At 39.5% G+C, this 20981-nt stretch overlaps 1 protein-coding gene across 1 annotated transcript in view; it reads left to right on the top strand.

The window, feature by feature from the left end:
• The first annotated feature begins 1300 nt into the window (after nt 1-1300).
• The window catches only part of LOC5568679 (J domain-containing protein), a 144589-nt gene continuing 124908 nt past the window's right edge, over nt 1301-20981 (top strand). The window contains exon 1 of the mRNA XM_001658039.2: nt 1301-1920. Coding sequence (XP_001658089.1) covers nt 1828-1920 — 93 coding nt within the window. The 5' untranslated portion in view covers nt 1301-1827. The remainder of the gene's footprint in view (nt 1921-20981) is intronic.

The following is a 20981-nucleotide window of genomic DNA, read 5'->3' as shown; positions in this document are numbered from 1 at the left end:
AGAGTTGCGTAGGCAAAGCACACACCACTTTTCAGGAAGGAATTAAAGGTAATGTTTAAGCATAGATGTAGTATAACCATAATATTAAAAATATATTAATTTGAAAGTTGAATTCCGATTGCTAAATTTAAAAAGGATTGTCCTAGCAAGTATTTGTACTTGAGCTTGAGCTTGAGCTTGATTGGCCGCCCGTGGATGCACTCCAGTATCGCCAGATCAGCTGCACTTACACAAGGAACCAACCGAATGACTGCTTAGGACTAACAGGCATCCTCAGTGTATAAGTGCTGGTGATCTTCTATTTTTAGGCAACAATGGCACCTGCCACGTCAGAATGCAGACCAATGAGGGGAAGGGGGAGGAATTGATGATGCATTGAACTGACTCCCACGTAGACCGTATATTCCACTGCATCCACGTCAGTTCATGCGGGAGTGTATGGATTGGGGGAAAGGCATGGCAGAGAGGTTTGCTTTTGTGGTTTAGCAGACTGCCTATGTATCAGGCGTAAGTAAGGCGTGCGCGTGGAAGTAGGAAGCGTTAGGGAAACGGTTTCTTGTCCGTCTCTGGTTCTAGCGTTTGCTATGAACGAATAGTTTGAGTGTGATATATTTAGAATGGAAGATAGAAGCAAGTGAGAGATATACAACTACAAAATACGAGGAAAGGGACGGGCCTGGGATTGAACCCATGACCTTCTGCATATGAAGCAGAAGCGGTAGCCGTCAGACCACCAACCCCGTCCAGTCCTAGCAAGTATTTGTACTGAATAAATAAATAAATAAAAATAAATGTGTAGGAACTTTTAATGAAACATTCCGATTGGTATTATTGATAGAACATCGGAAGAAATGCCAGAAGACATACCTCTAGATTAATACTTAATATGTTCGGCGTTAAGTCAGAGGGGACCAAGTACAAAAGTTGGCAAAATTGGATTATTCTCTCATTAGATGCGAAATTACCTACGTTTCACTTTGATCAGATTTTATAAATGCTGTCAATTGCGAGAGATATGTAACAAATTTACTTTGAATGATCAATAAAAATCGATAAAAGTGTGGAATTTTAAAAATGGATTGGATGAGAATTGCTATATTCTTAATTATTGTATCCCACACAAAATCCAAACTACAGACGTTTTCCACACGTCAACTATTGACCCGTTCGCCTTTCGGCTGTAAAAGCGCCAAGTGCAAAACCGTCGACTGCCTTTCACCGCGTGAGCTGGAGTCAGTCAGTGGGCTCCCGGTCCAACTCCGTCTACCTATCTCTCGTTCTCCTCGGTTTCGGAACCAAACCAATGGATACCAACCATAACCAGAAAGCTCACCGTCGGTCGGTGCTCAGTCAACCTTCGGACGTCGTCGCGTTTGCAGCCAGCTCGGTTTCTTTCGTTGTTAAACACAGCCAGCCAGCAACTCAACAGCAGAGCAGAGGCAAAATCGCAATAACACTATTACTGGCTGATAGTTTCACTTTAGGCCAAGGTCTTCGGCTAGTCGACTGGACCCGCGGTGGTAAACGCCTTTTGTTGCTTGTCAGCTTCGTTCGATACAAATTCGTTCTTTAGATCATTTTGCTAATTTGAAGAAAGCTTTCTAGCAGAAATCTGTGTCTCGAAATTCGTTACATTCGTCAGTGTTTTCGAGTGTCCTGATAAGCGAAGATTCCGGCGGGAGGTCGTACTGTAGTCGTCAAATCAGCATCCAGTGTTTGGAAGATTCGGTCACTTATCAGCTGCTCAAAGCTTAGCGTCTTTTCGTGCATCGGTTTTTTGTTTTGTGTTCTAGTGAGCGAGAGCAAACGAAAATAACAACCAACAAGATGAGCAGCGGCGGAGTCGACGAGATTCTCAGCTTTAAGCGCAATCCCGAGGAGGATTTCTACGCGATGCTCAACTGTGATGAAAACTCAACGGTAAGTTCCGCCGAACACATTAGAGTCTAATGAATGGGGAGTTCCAAACGACTGCGACGACGACGATGACAGTGTTTGTCGATGGGAATTTATTGATCATTATAACTCACGTGCCGCTGCTGTGCGAGATCATGAATCATGATTTACAAGTGACGGATTAATTTGCGTTTTCGACAAATGCTTTCAAGTTTGTTTTCTTATTTTTGGACGTTGATGCTTGTAATCATTTGATGTCAGTGGACTCTTGTTGATGTTTACGGTTGTTTAACGGTTAACTTATTGAAGAATCGTTGACATCATGTGTCTAAAATATAAAGTTTTGTATTGCAACTTGTAATCCTAAATTAACTTTGATGATCAAATGGATGAGAAGCGAATATATACATTTAAATAAATTTTCAATTGAACATAATACAGTAAAATTATTTTATAGAAATGTTCATTGCAAAAGTTCATTCAATTATATGAGGTATATTTATTTCGCATTTTTTTTTCTTGACATTACACGTTCTCACTGTTTCTCAGCTTAGTGTTCAATGAGCACTTCCACAGTTATTAACTGAGAGCTTTCTTTTTCAAAGTTGCCATTTTCATTTTCCTATATCGTGTGATAAGTACGATGATACTTTATGCATAGGGAATTCGAGGAAATTTCCGTTACGAAAAGATCCTGGATCGAGCAAAATCGAACCCTGATACATTCAGCATGACTTTTCTTTGTAGCTCTGAACTCTAACCACTCGGTCTTATATTCTTTGGAATGCATTGCGAAATATCGGCGGAAAATTTGAAAACTAATAAATATTAGTAAAGTTGTTGTTTTTGGGACTTTTAATATAAGATTCTCAGCAAACATGTTTTGCCCTCATATTATGAATGTTTATAACAATTTATATATATTGACATCAAATTATGACAAATTCATCAAGGATATATTTATCATAGTGGTAAAACCTTTTCATTCATTCAAAAACATTATAAATAAACTATCCTTATCCAAATGAACACTATTTAAGAAAAATAATAAAATATTTTTTTATTATATGAATTTGTATTTTATTCAAGAGATCATGGATCAAAATTTGTAACAGAAAAAAAAGTGTTTCTTCGGTAGCTCTGGAAAACTGTTTCTGCTATCATTGAGAGCAAATTGAGAACTCGTTGAAATATACATATTCTTGTTTGATGTCGAAATGAGTCTGCAACAAGATGTACACGCTCAAAAAAGCGTTCTGGAAAACGTGAACTGTCAAAAATACACCGTGAACTACCATCATGTTTACATGAACGTTCTCGGAACTAGGCAACGCGTTCATATAAACATGATCTAGTTCACGGTGTATTTTTGCTTGTTGACGAGTTCACGACTGCTGTTCACGGATACGAGAACGGATTTTTTTCCGTGTATGCTTTATTTTTTATATTCTTATTGTTTTATATAAGGCACTACTTTTTTAATTATTTAAAATTAGAACACAAATTCAAATTTTGAATGATAGCAGAATGACAACAAAGTTATGGTATTGAATATAATCATGATAAATTGTCATGAAATTATAATATCAATTTGATGCTGAAACTAAGATATGTTTTCGGTTTGCTTTCGTTTTGATGTTGGACTTTGCTCGGGTAGGAATTAGCGTTATAGCAGACCCAGGTTTTGTTGAATATCTGATATGCGTAGAGAGATATCACGGTACTGTCTTGGGCGAAATTTCAGTGCTCAATACGATCTATCTTAAGGAGTTGAGGATCATCCTTTTAGTTGAGAACTTGGCTAATAGGGGCGCTTTTTCTGACTTGCACTACCATGATGAACAAGAATGCGAACTTTGATATCTTCTTCTTCTTTCTGGCGTTACGTCCCTACTGGGACAGAGCCTGCTTCTCAGCGTTCTAATGAGCACTTCCACAGTTTTTAATTGAGAGCTTACTATGCCAATGATCATTTTTGCATGCGTATATCGTGTGGCAGGTACGAAGATACTCTATACCCTGGGAAGTCGAGAAAATCCTCGGCCGGTGGGATTCGAACCCACGACCCTCAGCTTGGTCTTGCTGAATAGCTGCGCGTTTACCGCTACGGCTATCTGGGCCGCGCTCGATATCTCTATATCGTGATATTTCAAAAGGTTGATATCGGAGGAGTTGTTCAGTAGCTCAAGGGCTGACATGCGGTGATCATTTTGATAAGGAATTATGCAATCAGACGGTGCTAGTGTGCATGAAACTTTTGTTTTGCGGAAATCCCAGGAGCCTGATCACTTAGAAATAGAGCGTCTTCGGCAAAGTTATTCAGTAGCTCACCCAAGTAACCATTTTAGTTTTACGAATTACTTCCAGGGTGCTATAAATAAACGCCCATAAAACCACGGTCAAGGCACTGTTGCCTTCATCACATCCTCCAAAGCCTCTTGTAGATAAGAACGTGACTAGTTGGCCCACTCTGAAAGAAACTATGAAGTGCATATTTATGTCACACAAATAAAGCAAAATAGCATTAGTGGTAGCTATTTTGAGGCCACCTGTTCTAGGTGAATGTCGTTTCATCTTGAAATTGATTTTGTCATAACGTCGATCTTCACGGATTTATTCCAACGTAAACAAAACAAAAGAAGATTTAAAATACGTCTGTGCTAATTTATTTCGTAGTGCATGTTAAAAATTAAAGTGATTTATTTTGATATAGTGCTAAAATGTTTAGTGCCGAGTGAGATTTACAGTGAAACGTGGTGAAAAAGAAGTGAAATTTCGGGTGCCCCCTCTGAAAGCGATTTATTTGTAGTTATTTAGCATTTGCTAAAACAAACCGCCAGGTGAAGAATAAAACATATTCAACATTTGTTGGTTTGATTGCGCAGTAATTGTGCATTGAATTATATTTAGACAGTTTAATCATCAAACCATAGCATCTTATGAGCGAATTCATGGAGATCATATGAGTTGAAAAAGTGAAATTGTGGCAACCGGAGTGAAATTAATATGGCGGAACCATAATTGATTGATTCATCGACAAATGCTGTTTTGTGATTTTAAATACACATTGTTATGGTAAAATTGCCTTAATAAATGCTGATCGAAGATAATTCAGCTTTTTCACATTTTATGGTAACTAAGCAGCATTTAACAAAGTTTGACAGTTTGCGAGTGCTGTTTTGAAGAAAATACTTAAAAACAATGAAAACGGACATTAGTTTGGCGTTTTTATGTTAAGAATAAGTGTTTTTGATTAATGACGCAATGTCAATGATGATGTGGTGGGTTATAAATTTGCAATGCTTAAGGTGTTATCGCATATTAGTAGCCCCAATACTGATTTAAGCGGTATGATAAGGTAAGTTAACCAGATTCAAGTGCAAGTTAATCAGTTTAAAAGCAGCTTTAATGACAACAAGGTGTATTATATCAATCTTTTATCATAGCCGTAACAAATAAGTGTCATTCAGCCACTTCAAGCAGTTTAAATGAGGTATCATATGCTCCAATAAAGCTGGTTTTGTAGTTACAACATTTTGACTTTATATTTTGTCTCCAAAAGGTTTTAAAAAGAACTAAGAGCTGACTTACAAAATAGAATCTTCTAGCAACGTTAAATGTCGCCTCTAGTTGTTATAGCATACACGCTACTGGCATAAAACATTTATAAATCCACACGAATGCCAAATTGCAGTGGAATTGTTACTTGGGCAACCACTAACATTATTTGAGCCAACGCTCTCAAAACCCATTTTTGAACCGATTTTCGTTCTTTTAGTTTTATATGAAAGATATTAAACCGGCGAATGGAACTCTGTATTTTTTTTGTAAGTGTGGCCACTTTGGACACAAGGGCAAGTGGAACCTGTTTCAGATGGAACTGGTACATATCTTATGCAGAAATTCATACGCATATATTTTACGACGGTTCAAATTTCATGATTTTTTATTTCGATGTACAAAAGCACCAAGGGTACCAGCAATTAGATTTGGCCATATCTGGCCGAGGAATTCCGGAACCGGTTCCAGTATGGTATCACGTGACATTTTCATACCATCATATAGTCCCATCATGCGACAGCTCAAAATTCATAATTTTTCATCAAAATCTCTAAACAGACACTTACTCTTATTCATCTTCTTGGCACTACGTCCACGCTGGGACAAAGCCTGTTTCTCAGCTTAGTGTTCAATGAGCACTTTCACAGTTATTAACTGAAAGCTTTCTTTGCCAAAGCTGCCTTTTTCATATTCGTGTGGCAGGTACGATGATACTCTATACCCAGGGAAGTCAATGAAATTTCCATTGCGAAAAAAACCTGAACCGACCTTGAATCGAACCCAAACACCCTCATTATGGTTTCGCTTTTGTAACCGCAGACTCTAACGATTTCTCTAACAGTTCCTTTGAAAATTCCTCAAGGGATTATACCAGAAATTCTTCCAAGATAATCCCTATCGTAATCCCTAAAGCGAATCCTACAGACATTCCACTAGGATTTCGTTTTAGATTGCTCCAAAAATTCCTCCAAGGAGAGCTTTTGATCGTTACTAGATTTTTAGACTGGTTCCGAAAGGGCTTTAAAAATACCTATAGCAATTCCTCCAGGAATTCGGTTAGGTATTTCTATAGGGATGCCTGCAAATATTATTTCAAGGATTTCTGGAGGAAAATCTCTTGAGAGAGTGTTAATAAAATACGTGTGGTAGTCTGAAGAACGCATGAAAATTTATTTGCTTGTTTGTACAGCTAAACAATCGTTGCTAGGATAGGTATGACTATAATGAGCCGGTCGTAGGTTACTACAATTTACTCACATCTCAATAAAATCTCGACAATGATTCTTCTAGAGATTTTGCGAGTTATTCTTTCATAGGTTGCTCCAGTATAATCTTTACTGAAATTCTTCCAGGAATTTCTCCAGAAATTCAAGCTTGCTTCAGGAAACTCTTCAGAGATTTCTTCAAGAATTCATTAAACCTTTTCCTATAAAATTTCATCCAGAAATCTTACCAGAGACTCCTGCAAGGATTCTACCTAGACCTATTGCTAATTGAAATGATCCAAAGATTTTTCCAAGTTATTCTCCAGAAATTCCCCTAGAAATGATTCCAAAGATTCTTCATTGGCCTCCGAAATTTACTGTTTAAAAGTCTCTAGAGTTCCCTCATAAATTCCTCCAAGGATTTAAATGGAAATTATCCTTCTTCCAGGGATTCCTCCAAGATTGTTTTTAGGAACTGCTCTAGGTACGCCTTTACTGCAGAAGTGTTTGAAAAGCCTAGAGATCTCCTCAATATGGAGTAGTATTACATGAAGGCATCGTAAGAGTAATCTTCAGAAGAATATCAGAAAGAATCCCTTGAGGAAACGTTGCCCAATCCCTGGAAGATTCTTTGAAAAATCCTTAAAAAAAATTTTCAGGAATCTATGGATGAATAACCGAGGAAATCTCTGGAGGAATTCCTTAAGAAATCCCGGGAACAATTTTTAGAGGAACCCATGTAGAGATGTTTGTAGAGTAATTCTTGGAGAAATTCCTGAAAAAATGCAGGGTATGTGCAGGAATTCCTGTAGAAATCTCTGAATGATTATCTGGGTAAATTGCTGAATGAATCTACGTAACCTCTCGTTAATTGATGGGTTAATTGATAAAGAAATAGGATAGATATAGTGATTCTTCATCCTACAGCACACAAATATGTTACGAAAAAAGAATCAATAATTCGGCAATAACGCAAAGACAGCTACGATGAAGAGAAATCGATAAATGCAGATAAGCCTTTATGAAAAAAAACTTTTTTAACTTGATACTTGATGGGCAACAATTCCTTGCTATTGCGTTGAATCTACGTCGAATGAAGAAGCCTTCTCCGTTGGACCCGGTCCTGGGCCAATCGCTTCCAGTCGTCCTGAACGTTAAGCGACCTTAAATCCTCATCAACTGCAAAAAGCCAGCTGGTGCGCGACCTTCCACTGAGGAGACGGCCTCTCCCTGGTGCTCTGCTGAATATTAGTTTAGCTTGACGTTCCTCCGACATGCGAGCTACATGCCCAGCCCACCGCAGCCTGCCGTGTTTTATACGCTTAACAGTATCCATTTCATTATAGACTTGGTATAACTCGTGATTCATGCGACGCCGCCAGATGCCATTGTCCAATTTACCGCCGAGTATTGTTCGCCGCACTTTACGTTCAAAGACCACAAAAAGCTCTCTGGTCCGACGTCGATCGGCCCTCACGAAAACCAGCTTGGTATTCGCCGACGAAGGACTCTTCAAGCGGTCTCAATCTGTTGAACAGAATACGTGACATTATTTGTACGCCGAATTTAGGAGCGTTATTCCTCTGTAATTGGCACACTCCAATCTATGCCCTTTTTTGAAAATAGGGCAAATGGGGCCATTCATCCAGCTAGCAGGCAGTTCTTCTTCCTCCCATATCCTTAGTAGCATATGGTGGATTATTCTATGCAGCTGCTCATTACCGTGCTTGAGAAGTTCGGCCGGGAGCTCATCCTTCCCAGCAGCCTTGTTGTTTTTCAGCTCTTTAATCGCCTTTTTAACCTCATCTAGAGATGGGGATCCACAACTTGACCGTTGTTGTCGATGTTCATTCTGTTCTCCGATGCTCTATCGTTCCCTCCATTCAGTAACGTTTCGAAGTGCTCTTTCCACCTGGCAGCAAACTGTTTATCTGTCTGGCAGCAAACTGTGCAACGTTTTATCTGTCAGCAAACTACCTTTACGTTCGTTGCACATGACGGGAGACGGCGCAGACTTTATGCGCACGCCATTGACAGTTTCATAGAACCGTCGCATATCGTTCTGTTCCGTACAGTTTTGCACCTCGGCTATCACATTCTCATCATACTCTTTTTTCTTCCTGCGATGGATTCGCTTTTCGTCTGATCTTGTCTCCCTGTACCGCTCTCTGTTCAGCCTGGTTCTTCGCATCCGTCATCCTCTGGCACTCCTCGTCGAACCATCCGCTTCTGGGGCGTCTTCGAGCAGTACCTATCACTTCTCGCGCTGTTTCACTCACCACTCCATGGATTGCATCCCATAGACTGTTGAGGTTTTTGCTCACATTGACCTCACTTATCCGCTCGTCCAGCTTTTGGTGGTACAGTGCCTTCCCGATTTTGGCAACACTCGTTTTTGTCTACCCCCGTTTTTGGCAAAATTTTCTTCCCGATTTTGGCAACACATTGAAAAATATGTTCAATTGATTATTAAGTACAGAAACCTAACATTTTCAATTTAACCCAAGTTAAAATAAGTCAAAACTTAAAATGGTGGTGAACATTGAGAGCAATGAAACGTAATGTGAGACGTACTTATGAATAGAACTTTCATATATCAAAGTTATTGCCTAATGTATAGAATTCTATAATGCAGGCAATCTATATACATTATTGCTACATAGATAATAGGCATCATAAATTGATGAAATAGGTAATCGATAGTGAAAGCAAATGTGATATAAACATCAAATGTTAAAATGATCAGTTATACTGTGTTGGTCACAAATGTATTGCTGTTATTGAGCTAGTACTTTTTTAACATATCCATCGCATTGTGTGTGGCAGTCTGAAGAGCCTGAAAATGATTTCAAATTATCTCGTGATCATTAATTAGTTAATCCGTGAAAGCTTGTATTTAATAATTAGTGAGTGATTTCTTTTAGGTATTTCCGTTGGAATTACAGTGGATGACGATTTTGGATAAATGTTCAGAATGGGTTTTAACGTAGTTGTTGAAAAAAGTTTATAGAAGAATTATAAGAGTGAATACAAGAAGAGTCCATACTCAACAACATACATTTTTCTGCAATTCGTTTTCAATCTAACCGATGTTACAGAAAATGTCGCAGAAATAAAATCGAAAATTGTATCCCTATTTGTATCTGTTGTATTTTTGCCAGAAGCATCAATTGGTGGAACCGTTAAGAAAATTAATATGAGCCATCGCAAGCAATTTCTTAAAGAATTCGTGAATGAATCTTACGTTAATTTTGTAAAAAACTCAATATCTAATGAAATGAATGAAATTTGGAATTTAAGCAACAAAACTTTCAACAATTTTTGCTTATAATTAAATCGAAAATTACTCCTCATGTAGCTTTAACAATTCCACCACACATTTCTACTTTAACAAGATTTTTAAAGCAATTAAAAATACAATCTACCAATCTTCTAATGGTTCATTTTGCTGCCTTCAGCAACATATTTCCCGAACGAGCATAATGCATGATTAGATCTCGTCATTAACTCTACTTCTGGGTACATGGCGGTACCAGTTTCGATAAAAAGGATTGGAAAATTGTCACAATCCGAAAAAGGTGTGTAGTTTTTTACGGGTCTTACCGTAAATATTTGATGGATATCTTTTTAAATTTCATCTGTGAAAACATTGATTCTAGCGTAATAATTTATAATTTCACCTTTTTAAAATTAAATGCTAGTGCAATAACTTTACATAAGATATGAGGTAACCAAAATTGCACTCTATACTCAGGAAATCCTAAATACTAACCCACCAAACCGGATCCTCAATCGAACTTGTTTTCAAAATCTGCTTGTTTCAATATGGTTTTGCTTCAAAGTTGCACATTTGCACTCTAGTGCAGTTGCTAATGACCACTGAAAGTAATACCACGCTTGTATTGTATACAACAAGTGTGCTTTTCAGATGGCGCATATAATCAGTGCATGATGTCTATGTTTTTGAGTCAAAAACTGAACTGAAGAAGGCTCCCAGACATTGTTCACATCATTCGTAATATTTGCTGTCTATTTCCTGATACTTTTAGAGATTAAAATGATAAAAAACATAAGCATTTCAAAATGTCCGATTTTGGCAACATCCCCAATTTGGCAACATTAAAATCACGCCTTGTTGCCAAAATCGGTAAGGCACTGTATTCAGCTGTAACATCGTCTGCTGAGAAGCGCTGGATATTGAATCGCATTGTTCGCTGTGGTCTTGAATTCGCTACAGTTGATAACCACGCTCGAATTTTACTGACAACGAGGTAGTGATCCGAGTCAATGTTAGGACCCCTGAAACTCCTAACATCGATTATATCTGGGAAATGTCGGCCATCCACCAGAACATGTACTATCTGGTTGCAAATATCACCATCCAGGTGTACTTCCGAATATCCTTGCGTGCAAAGTAGGTGCTGCTGATGGCCATCCCCCTGGCAGCAGTGAAAGTCACTAGTCGTAGGCCGTTGTCATTGGTAACGGAGTGAAGACTCTCCATACCGATATGCGGACGGATAAAGTCCTCTCTTCCAACTTGCTCGTTCGCATCTCCGATGACGATTTTCACGTTGTGTTTTGGGCACTCTCCATAGGCCTTATCAAGGCCTTCATAGGACGCGTTCTCCACGTCATCAGGTTTGTCGTTCGTCGTTGCATAGATGTTGATCAGGTCGTAGTTGAAGAATTTGCCCCGTATCCTCAGTACACAGATTCGCTCGCTAATCGGTTTCCACTTCATAACGCGTTTCATCTGCTTCCCGATCACTATGAAACCGACTCCATGTTCTGCCTTATCGCTGCCGCTGTTGTATTGTTATATTGGAACGTGATGTTGGCGATGGGATCAACCGCCTGGAATTCACCCCAGACAACTAGAATGTACGTATAACGAAATCACCTTTTGCGTTGTGCGATGCTTATATGTGCAAAGTTTCACGTAAAAGATGTTGCGAAAAGCCCTTATACGTACAAAAGTGGAGGCGATGTACGTGCTTATTTTATATGATAAAAAATAACATGCAATGCGAGTGTGTAAATTTTATTGCGAACTAGTATGTGCTCTTTTGCAACTTAATTTATGATAACAAAATTGATTCACAGCTGCTACAGATTGATCTGACTTACTTTGTATGAGTGTACGGAACGAAACTAGATGTACATATGAGCTCATGAAATAGCGTTTTATGCGAGGAAACACATCGATCAAACGATATCATCCACCATGTAGTGCGGGTGTTATGAATTTTGTATAAATAAACGACATTGTTCGTAAACTGGTTGTCTGGGACGTTCTCCAGATCTAGGCCACCGCACTTCTTGAATGGCGGCCACGCCCACTCCAACCTTCTGCAGTTCACGAGCCAAAAGGCTCGCTCGTCCGGGTTCATTTAACGTCCTGACATTCCAGGTAGCAAGTTTCTATTAATAGTTCTTTTTTCGTTGCCAGGTCGGTTGCCGAAAATATCGTTCGTTATTTGTTCTTTCTCCATTTTTCGTGGTAGGTGAGAAATTCGGTATACTACTTTACCTGGGTTACGCTACCTATTATATATATCACGTTGATGGGGCTGCCACCTTAGATTAGTTCACGTGATACAACATTTCATACTCAGCCGCTGGATACCAGAACAGACGCTGTTTGAATCGCACCTCCAGACGCTCGGGACTCACTCCCTCACTCTAGCTGATGTCAGAAGGTGTGCCCAGGTTGCACTACCAGCAAAGTACGCAACCCTTAGCTGGCGGTCTTTGTTATCGTTTGACCCGTGGAAGCGTGAGGTTGGGACTTGCGAGGACCAGAGCTATGTTGGACGCTCCTTCCTGGTTGTCGACTCGCCATTTTACTCATAGGGTTGCAAAAAAACAATGCTGAATTTTTGTGGAATCCTCGCAATTTTACAGGCCATTGCAAACGTTCATGGTGTGGCAGGAATCTTAGCGGACCTTTGGGGACATTTACTGACCCCTAAGAATCTTTGAGTATTTTCACGACCATTTAGGAACCTTCTCTGACTTTTGCAAATTTTCATAGACCTTTGCGAATCTTTGCAAACATTCGCAAAACATTGTGTGCCTTCGCAGATGTTTGCGGAACTTGTTTTTTTTATAGGCTAAAGAGTATTGTAGAAGCTAAGGCTTATATTACATGAAGCTTTTGGAGAATAAGAACATAAGTACAAACCAATACATAACTCTGCTAACTTATATAAAGATTTGAGACTTTATGGCATAGCTAAATACTATCAATATACAACTGCATACGCTCGTAGATCCTAGGGCCAATAACAGAGATCCAAGAACATCCGCACAAAATAAAACAATACACCGTTAACTCACATGAATGGTTAAGGGCCTTCGAAGTATTTGAAAACTAATCTTATTACGAGATTTATTCAATTGAATCCTTGGAAGACCAACAACATCCGTACAAACTATTAAAATACTCCGATTACTTAAAGTAATAGATAAGAGACTGTGTCATATAAAAAAAAAAACTATCGATTAGCCATTCATCATGCCAGTATATCCTTAGGCCTATATTCCAAAAAGTCCTAGGACATCCGTGCAAATTATAACAATATTCATTTTACTGCTATGAATAGATAAGGGCATGTGCCATATGAAAAAAAATAAAGATTTCTAAATTCGTCAGGACATTGCAGGTATATATGCCAAGAAGTTTTCGGATGAATTAGAACACCTTCAAAATATAACAATATTCTAGAGTCCAGTATTGTGAGATATTCTTCTACATAAACATGATAAATTGATCTCCTTTAACGCATGTAGAATCATATGCACAAACTCCAAAGAGTTCATGGAAGACTTTAACTTGCACACATTCTAGTCCGATTAGGAACCAAATAAATCAATAAGAGTATAATTTTTATAAATAATAAAAAGTAATTTCTAACAAGAAGATTCCAAACGGCAAAACCTTGCTTTACAAACGTTTTACGTACTAATTTACTTAATGAACCTCCGATCGGAAAATGAGGTTACAGTGTGTTTTCATACAATTAATTAATATCAAAAAATGACACCCAATGGCTTGCAGTAAGTATTTCCAGCTATGGACGTTCCGATATTGCAAAGTATCGATATTTGATTCGATACGATTATCGAAACAAAGTATCGATACCACCGATATATTGATTCAAAATATCGATATATCGGAATATCATATGATATATTTCAATGGAGCAAAATTCCTATATTGCTTAGTGACTTGCCGTTTAGTTCCCTTAAATTCGACAAAAAAAATCTTTGAATAATCAAGATAATTGCTTTATTGACCGACAATTACATCCAAATCTAATTTATGTCTCGTATTTAAACAAGAAATATGTAATATTTGGAAATACAATTATTTTTCACTTAGAGCTTGTTGAGGTCTCTGCGACTCTCGTCAGATCGTTAAATATTTTTTATGTACGCAGATTTTGCGTACCAATCAGACGAGTTTTCTGCTTAATGTAAATAGGTATCCGGTCAATTATCTTTTCATATCCTTTCGCAAGGACATGGCCAAAACAATTCCCAACTACTGAAGGATGCGTCAATTTCTTCTAAGAGGGATATTTCTCTCAAAACTATGTCTATGGTAACTGTCGAGAAGGAGGCAACCCTCATACAGCGGTCTAGGACTATACCACCTACATGCTAGTGCTAATGCTAAAACCCTACAATTGTTCTCTATATTCTAGTTTACGATATATCGGAAGAAAATATCGATACCACCGATATATTGAATAGAAAATATCGATACCAAAATATCGAATATCGAAAGCAAATTATCGATATTCAGATATATCGGAAGTATTGGAACGTCCCTATTTCCAGCAAAAACTTAAAAAGCCTCGGCAACATTGCATGGGGCCTTCCTTAGCCGAGTGATTAGAGTCCGCGGCTACAAAGCAAGTCTAAGCTCTCAGTTAATAACTGTGGAAGTGCTCCTATAACACTACACTGAGTACCCGGTTCTGTCCCAGTGGGGACGGTAATGCCAAAAAGAAGATTAAGAAGAAGAACATTGCATGAGTTTTGACATCTTATTGATCCTGTTGACATTTCATTGAATGAACATCGCTGATATTTTGATTTTCCAATGATGTTTTTTTACGAAAATATGATATCTTTTTTACAATTTCAAAAATGTTAGAGGGTTGGGTGGATTTGATTGATTATCTCGTAATATTTTTAGAATGTTTGCAATGCAACAAATCTTTTGAAGATTTTCGATACAGTAAAATATGCGAATAGATTTCATTTAACTTTCGCTTTTGAAGAAATTATACATGTCTAATTAATTATTTTTATCTTTATTAAATTTTATAAAAATCATTTTATACATTACTGAATCATTGCTCTTGACCATTACTGAATACGTTCAACTTAACAATATTGAATAATTTAGGTTTGACCTTGATGTTAGTTTTTACTGCAATTATATTAACACTTCAAGCTTGTTCTTCCATTTTCATTTTAAACAACTTTGTTTCCAAGCCCATGCATTGACAGTTGTCACACGTCTCCTCCGGTAGGTTCAAAGAAAGCTGACTGTCAGCTTGGTACTTGCACTATTATTAGACCAAAAGCGTCAATTGATTGTTCTACTGGCATGACGACATCGCGGTGATCCCCCGAACGTCATCGATGCACCGTAAAATGAGTTGCGCATGAATGAATAAAACAAATGGGCGCACATTACCATATGCCGCGTAGGTATATGGCGATTATTGCGGCTGAGGTAAGGTGGTACTTAGCCGATAACCGACGGAAGCCGGTCTGTTCATTACCTCAGCATCAACACATTCAACAACAACGACGACGCGAAGAGGGGTCAATCGTATCGCGTCATGTCCCTGCGCTTCGCATTACACCAGGGTGGTTCTTATCTATGCGAGCGAGTCGGACTTTTTCTGGTAGCCATTGTCGGTTGTCTTCATCTGAAGTTACATCCTAACAGTGGCTTCGTGTTCATAAAAAACTCCCACCGATCTGCCTTTTCCAATTCGATTTTTGCATTTGTATATCGCGAAAAATGCGAAAATGGCAACTTCGACAAGGAAAGCTCTCAGTTAATAACTGTGGAAGTGCTCATTGGATACTGACCTGAGAAGCAGACTATGTCCCAGTGGGGACGTAATGCCAAGAAGAAGAATAAGGAGCTAAAGTTTCAAGGAAAATTACTTTTTCTGGATCTGGATCCAAACTTACGATTCGGCATTGTCTTGCTGATCAGCTGCGCGTTTATCGTTGTTGCGCTGCCGTAATGTGATGGAGTAACATAAGCGCCATTTAAATTTTCAAACCATATTTGATTATTAAACACAAATGACAAATGAGCATTAGTTCATTGTTTCTGAAAAAAGCCGAAAATTGAAATGTTTCTTACGTCAATCCCTTCGATTCGCGGCAGTGCGACTATTGGACCACCCTACTGTCTGTTACAGTGTACATAAACGTATTGATCACTTGCATGATGTTTCGGTTCATGGGGGGGTTACCCGTGTGCAGTTCACGGGTGTGGGTGATGTGCGTGGAGACTTGTGCAAAGTTAAAAGAAACAAGTTCAATGTTGCATAAGCGTTGCTCAGCGACAAGGTGAGTGAAAATAAATGAATTGTTGTGTTGTGTTTGCATTCAGAAATTGTAAATGGTGCTTATCAGTAAGTGCAATATGTTTTGCAAATTAAATAAGACGGGTCAAACAATCTTAATGGGCACGTTTATGACGTTAAGCGTCTGCATGCATTAGTTAATGGATGGATTCCTTCAGTTTTTTATGTTATCCAATATTTTATAAATTATTTTATCAGTATCATTCCAAACTTTGCATTTATTTCTTATATCTAGATGTTCTGTGTTAGACAACACTATCATCCAAATTTGGTAGGCTGAAATAAGCTCTCCTCGAGGCTACTTTCTGGAAGTTTCTTGATCAGGATGGAGAAAATTCCATCATCGCCAGGAGCTTTCATATTTTTGAAGTTTTTAATAATAGTTCTCACTTCTTCCAAATCAGTCTCCCAGGAATTTTCGAAAACGTTCTCTTGATTGAGAATATTTCCGAAGTCCTGAGTAACTTGATTTTCAATTGGACTAGTAAGTCTCAAATTAAAATTGTGCGCGCTTTCGAACTGCATAGCAATTTGTTGAGCTTTTTCGCAAGTAGTTAGTAATAATTTATTATCCCCTTTCAATGCCGGTATTGCCTTCTGAGGTTTATTTATTTTTCAAAATTTTAGATAATTTCCACAAGGTCTAACAACCAGGGTCCATTTGAGAAATCCTATTTTCAAAATTTTTGTTTCTCAAATGTGAGAAACGTTTCTTGATTTCTTCCTGCAATTCCTGCTATATAATTTTTATAGCAGGATCGCGAATGCGTTGAAATTTCCTTCTCGTCACGTTTTTAAGACGGGTCAAGAGTTTAAGATCATCGTCTATATTAACGGATTCAAATTTTACTTCACATTTTGGAATTGCGATGCTCCTGGAACAATGGAATTTGTTAAAGTTTCAAGAGCATTGTCAATATCAAGTTTTGTTTGTAAAGAAATGTTAACATTAATATTAGAGTCAATATTTGTTTCATAAATTTTCCAATCGGCTCGAAAATAATTGAAGGTGGAGCTGATAGGATTGAGAATCGCTTCATGGGATATTTGAAATGTAACAGGGGCATGATCAGAATCAAAATCAGCATGAGTAACTAATTGGCAACAAAGATGACTATAGTCCGTTAAGACCAAATCAATCGTCGATGGCTTTCTAGAAGAGAAACACGTGAAGCTATTAGAGTATTGAATTGAGAAATATCCTGAAGAGCACTCATCAGATAAAATTATGCCGTTGGAATTATTTTGAGAATTATTCCATGACCGTTCATTTCATTTATTTAGTTAACATCTACACAGATAATACTGAATCAACAATTTCACGCCACAATACTCGCTTCGTAGCCGCATCTCTCCATTCTCGGTTCTGTCACACGCTTGCCAAATAGATATGCACTTGATCCGCCCACCTAGCTCGCTGCGCTCCACGCCTTCTTGTACCAACCGGATTCAAAGCGAACACCATCTTTGCAGGGTTGCTGTCCGGCATTCTTGCAACATGCCTTGCCCATCGTATCCTTCCAGCTTTGGCCACCTTCTGGATACTGGGTTCGCCGCAGAGTTGGGCGAGCTCGTGGTTCATCCTTCGCCGCCACACACCGTTTTCCTGCACATCGCCAAAGATCGTCCTAAGCACCCGACGTTCGAAGACTCCGAGTGCTTGAATGTCCTCCTCGAGCATCGTCCACGTTTCATGCCCATAGAGGACTGGCCTTATGAGCTTTTTGTACATGGTACATTTGGTGCGGGCGTGAATCTTTTTTGACCGCAGCTTCTTGTGGAGGCCATAGTAGGCCCGACTTCCACTGATGTTGTGCCTCCGTATTTTACGGCTAACGTTATTGTCAGCCATCAGCAAGGATCCAAGGTAGACGAACTCGTCCACCACCTCGAAAGTATCCCCGTCTATCGTAAAACTGCTACCTAGGCGAACCCTGTCGTGCTCGGCCCCACCAGCTAGCATGTACTTTGTCTTGGTCGCATTCACCACCAGTCCCACTTTTGCTGCCTCGCGTTTCAAGCGGGTGTACAGGTCTGCCACCTTTTCAAATGTTCGGCCGACGATGTCCATATCATCCGCGAAGCAAACAAATTGACTGGATCTCGTAAAAATCGTACCCCGGCTGTTAAGCCCGGCTCTCCGCGTAACACCTTCTAGCGCAATATTGAACAACAGGCACGAAAGTTCATCACCTTGTCGTAGTCCCCGGTGGGATCCAAACGAACTGGAGTGTTCGCCTGAAACCTTCACACAATTTTGCACACCGTCCATCGTCGCTCTTATCAGTCTCGTGAGCTTCCCGGGAAAACTGTTCTCGTCCATGATTTTCCATAGCTCTACGCGGTCGATACTGTCGTATGCCGCTTTGAAATCGATGAAAAGGTGATGCGTTGGGACGACATTTTTGGAGAATTTTCTGTACAGTAAAGAGCTGGACCGTTGTCGATCTTCTGTCAATTAAGCCAGCTTGATAACTTCCCACGAACTCGTTTACTACAGGTGACAGACGACGGAAGATGATCAGGCATAATAATTTATAAGCCGCATTTAGAATGGTGATCGCTCGAAAGTTCTCACAATCTAACTTGTCGCCTTTATTGTAGATGGGGCATATTACCCCTTCCTTCCACTCCTCCGGTAGCTGTTCTGTTTCCCAGGTTGTGTCTATCATCCGGTGCAGACAAATGGCCAGCCTCTCCAGACCCATCTTTATGAGTTCAGCTCCGATACCATCCTTACCAGCAGCTTTATTGTTCTTGAGCTTGTGAATGGCATCCTTAATCTCCCTCAAAGTGGGGGCTGGTTGGTTTCCATCTTCCGCAGTACTGACAAAGGCATTTCCTCCGTTGTCCCGTTCTTCATTGCCTGTGCTTTCAGCGCCATTCAGGTGCTCGTCGAAGTGCTCCTTCCACCTTTCGATCACCTCACGTTCGTCCGTCAGAATGGTCCCATCCTTATCCCTGCACATTTCGGCTAACGGCACGAAGCCGTTACGGGATGCGTTGAGCTTCTGATAGAACTTACGCGTTTCTTGAGATGAAGTTGAGAGATTTACAGTTCCACGTACCGCTCTTCAAATCGCTAGTCCCTTTACGTCACTGTGGTCTTCGCCAATTGTCCCGGTTCGTATCCTCTCGTTGATTATTCGTTGCTTGATTTTTTTACGACTGGCTTGCAGGGCCTGACACCAACCCCCTAGATTTCCGGAGAACCATGTTCGGAGGACCATAGTGCACAGTTTAGCTTAGAGTCCTTCTCTGGCACTCGGACAATGATCAGCGGCTCCTGACATGGGGAACAGACGCTGTTGTGAGCCGCTCCTAACATGGAGTACAGACGCTCAAGGTTTGCAGCAGCAAAAGCAAAAGCAAACCCCCCCTTCCCTGTCAGCATACGACCAAAGTTCCCACCGGGGGTTGGTTACCCGATCTTCCCTAAGGTTACTCGTACCCCCGCGAGGAGGTAGGGATAGAAGTTGCTGGGCAAGAGGCTAAGGACCGCAGAGAGGGGTCTATTTTATTCTTTCAGGTACACGAGGTACCAATGGTACGCCATGAACAGCCATTTACCAACCCATGACCGATGTTTGGCATTGATGTCACCAATGACAAACAATTTTGACTCATTGCGATTTGATTTTCGCAAGTCAGTATGGTGCAAATTAACTTGTTTATTGGGTCCATTAGAAAAACGCAATCCAATAACAATTTGATTAGTAAATTTTACACTGACTTGGACTGCTTCAGTCATAGTGGTGGCCTTGAACATTGCATCAATCATTAGATACAATTGTTCAGTTAGAAAATTAAAATCAGAGGTAGACATATCACTTGAAGTGGGTTCATTATTTGATGATTTCCCGTTAGAATTCATGTAGACGAAGAGGCGGGGAAGAAGTTTCCTGTGGCGGCAGGGTTTTTTTCCATTTGATTTGAAACAATCAGAATGAGTACTCATAGTATGTAGGGGAGGAGTTCAAATTACCTGCTATGATATCGGCAAAAGTTTTTCCTTAGGTAGATACATTTGAAATTAAAAGATTCGAACGGCTACCCGACGGATTGAAGTTAGTTTGTGAAGGAGCATGATTATGATCTTCCTGATGGGTATGATTCCTAATCAAGCGATCGATACTCTACCAGGCAAATTCCGAAAACGACCGTTATCGTAACGGAGATTACAGTTCATCTGCCTGGCTAGAGCAAGCCCAAAAATTTGTCTTATGATTGCCCCCGCAATTGGCGCATATGAACTTATCGGTATTTTCCTTCACTGACCCGTCCGTAGCGTCAGAAGAGCCTTTGCAAATCATACATTAAACATCCATGCGGAAAATTTTTGTTCCATGACCCCACTTTTGGCACCGACGGCACTGAGTGGGGTTCTGGTAATTTCCTCCAGGTTTCTGGAAATATTTCCATGTCATACGGACATCAAACATAAGTTTTGCTTTTTCTAAAGCTTCAATAATATTTGGATCTTTATTAATAAAGTGATCTTAATAATATTCTTGAGAAAGCTCTTTCCGAACAATGCCACATTGGGTTCTCTTTTTCATAATGATTACTTGAACTGGGGAAAATGCAAGTAAATTATTTATTCCATTTTTTCATCTCTTCAGGTGACTTATAGTCACTTGAGAGACCTTTCAAGAAGACTTTAAACAAGCATTCAGTTTTTTCGTGATAA

This window comes from Aedes aegypti, chromosome 1 (genome assembly GCF_002204515.2).
Source record: "Aedes aegypti strain LVP_AGWG chromosome 1, AaegL5.0 Primary Assembly, whole genome shotgun sequence".
Classification (NCBI taxonomy): Eukaryota; Metazoa; Arthropoda; class Insecta; order Diptera; family Culicidae; genus Aedes; species Aedes aegypti.
Note: the sequence above shows the minus strand (reverse complement) of the source record. Positions and strands in the feature narration are given on the sequence as shown.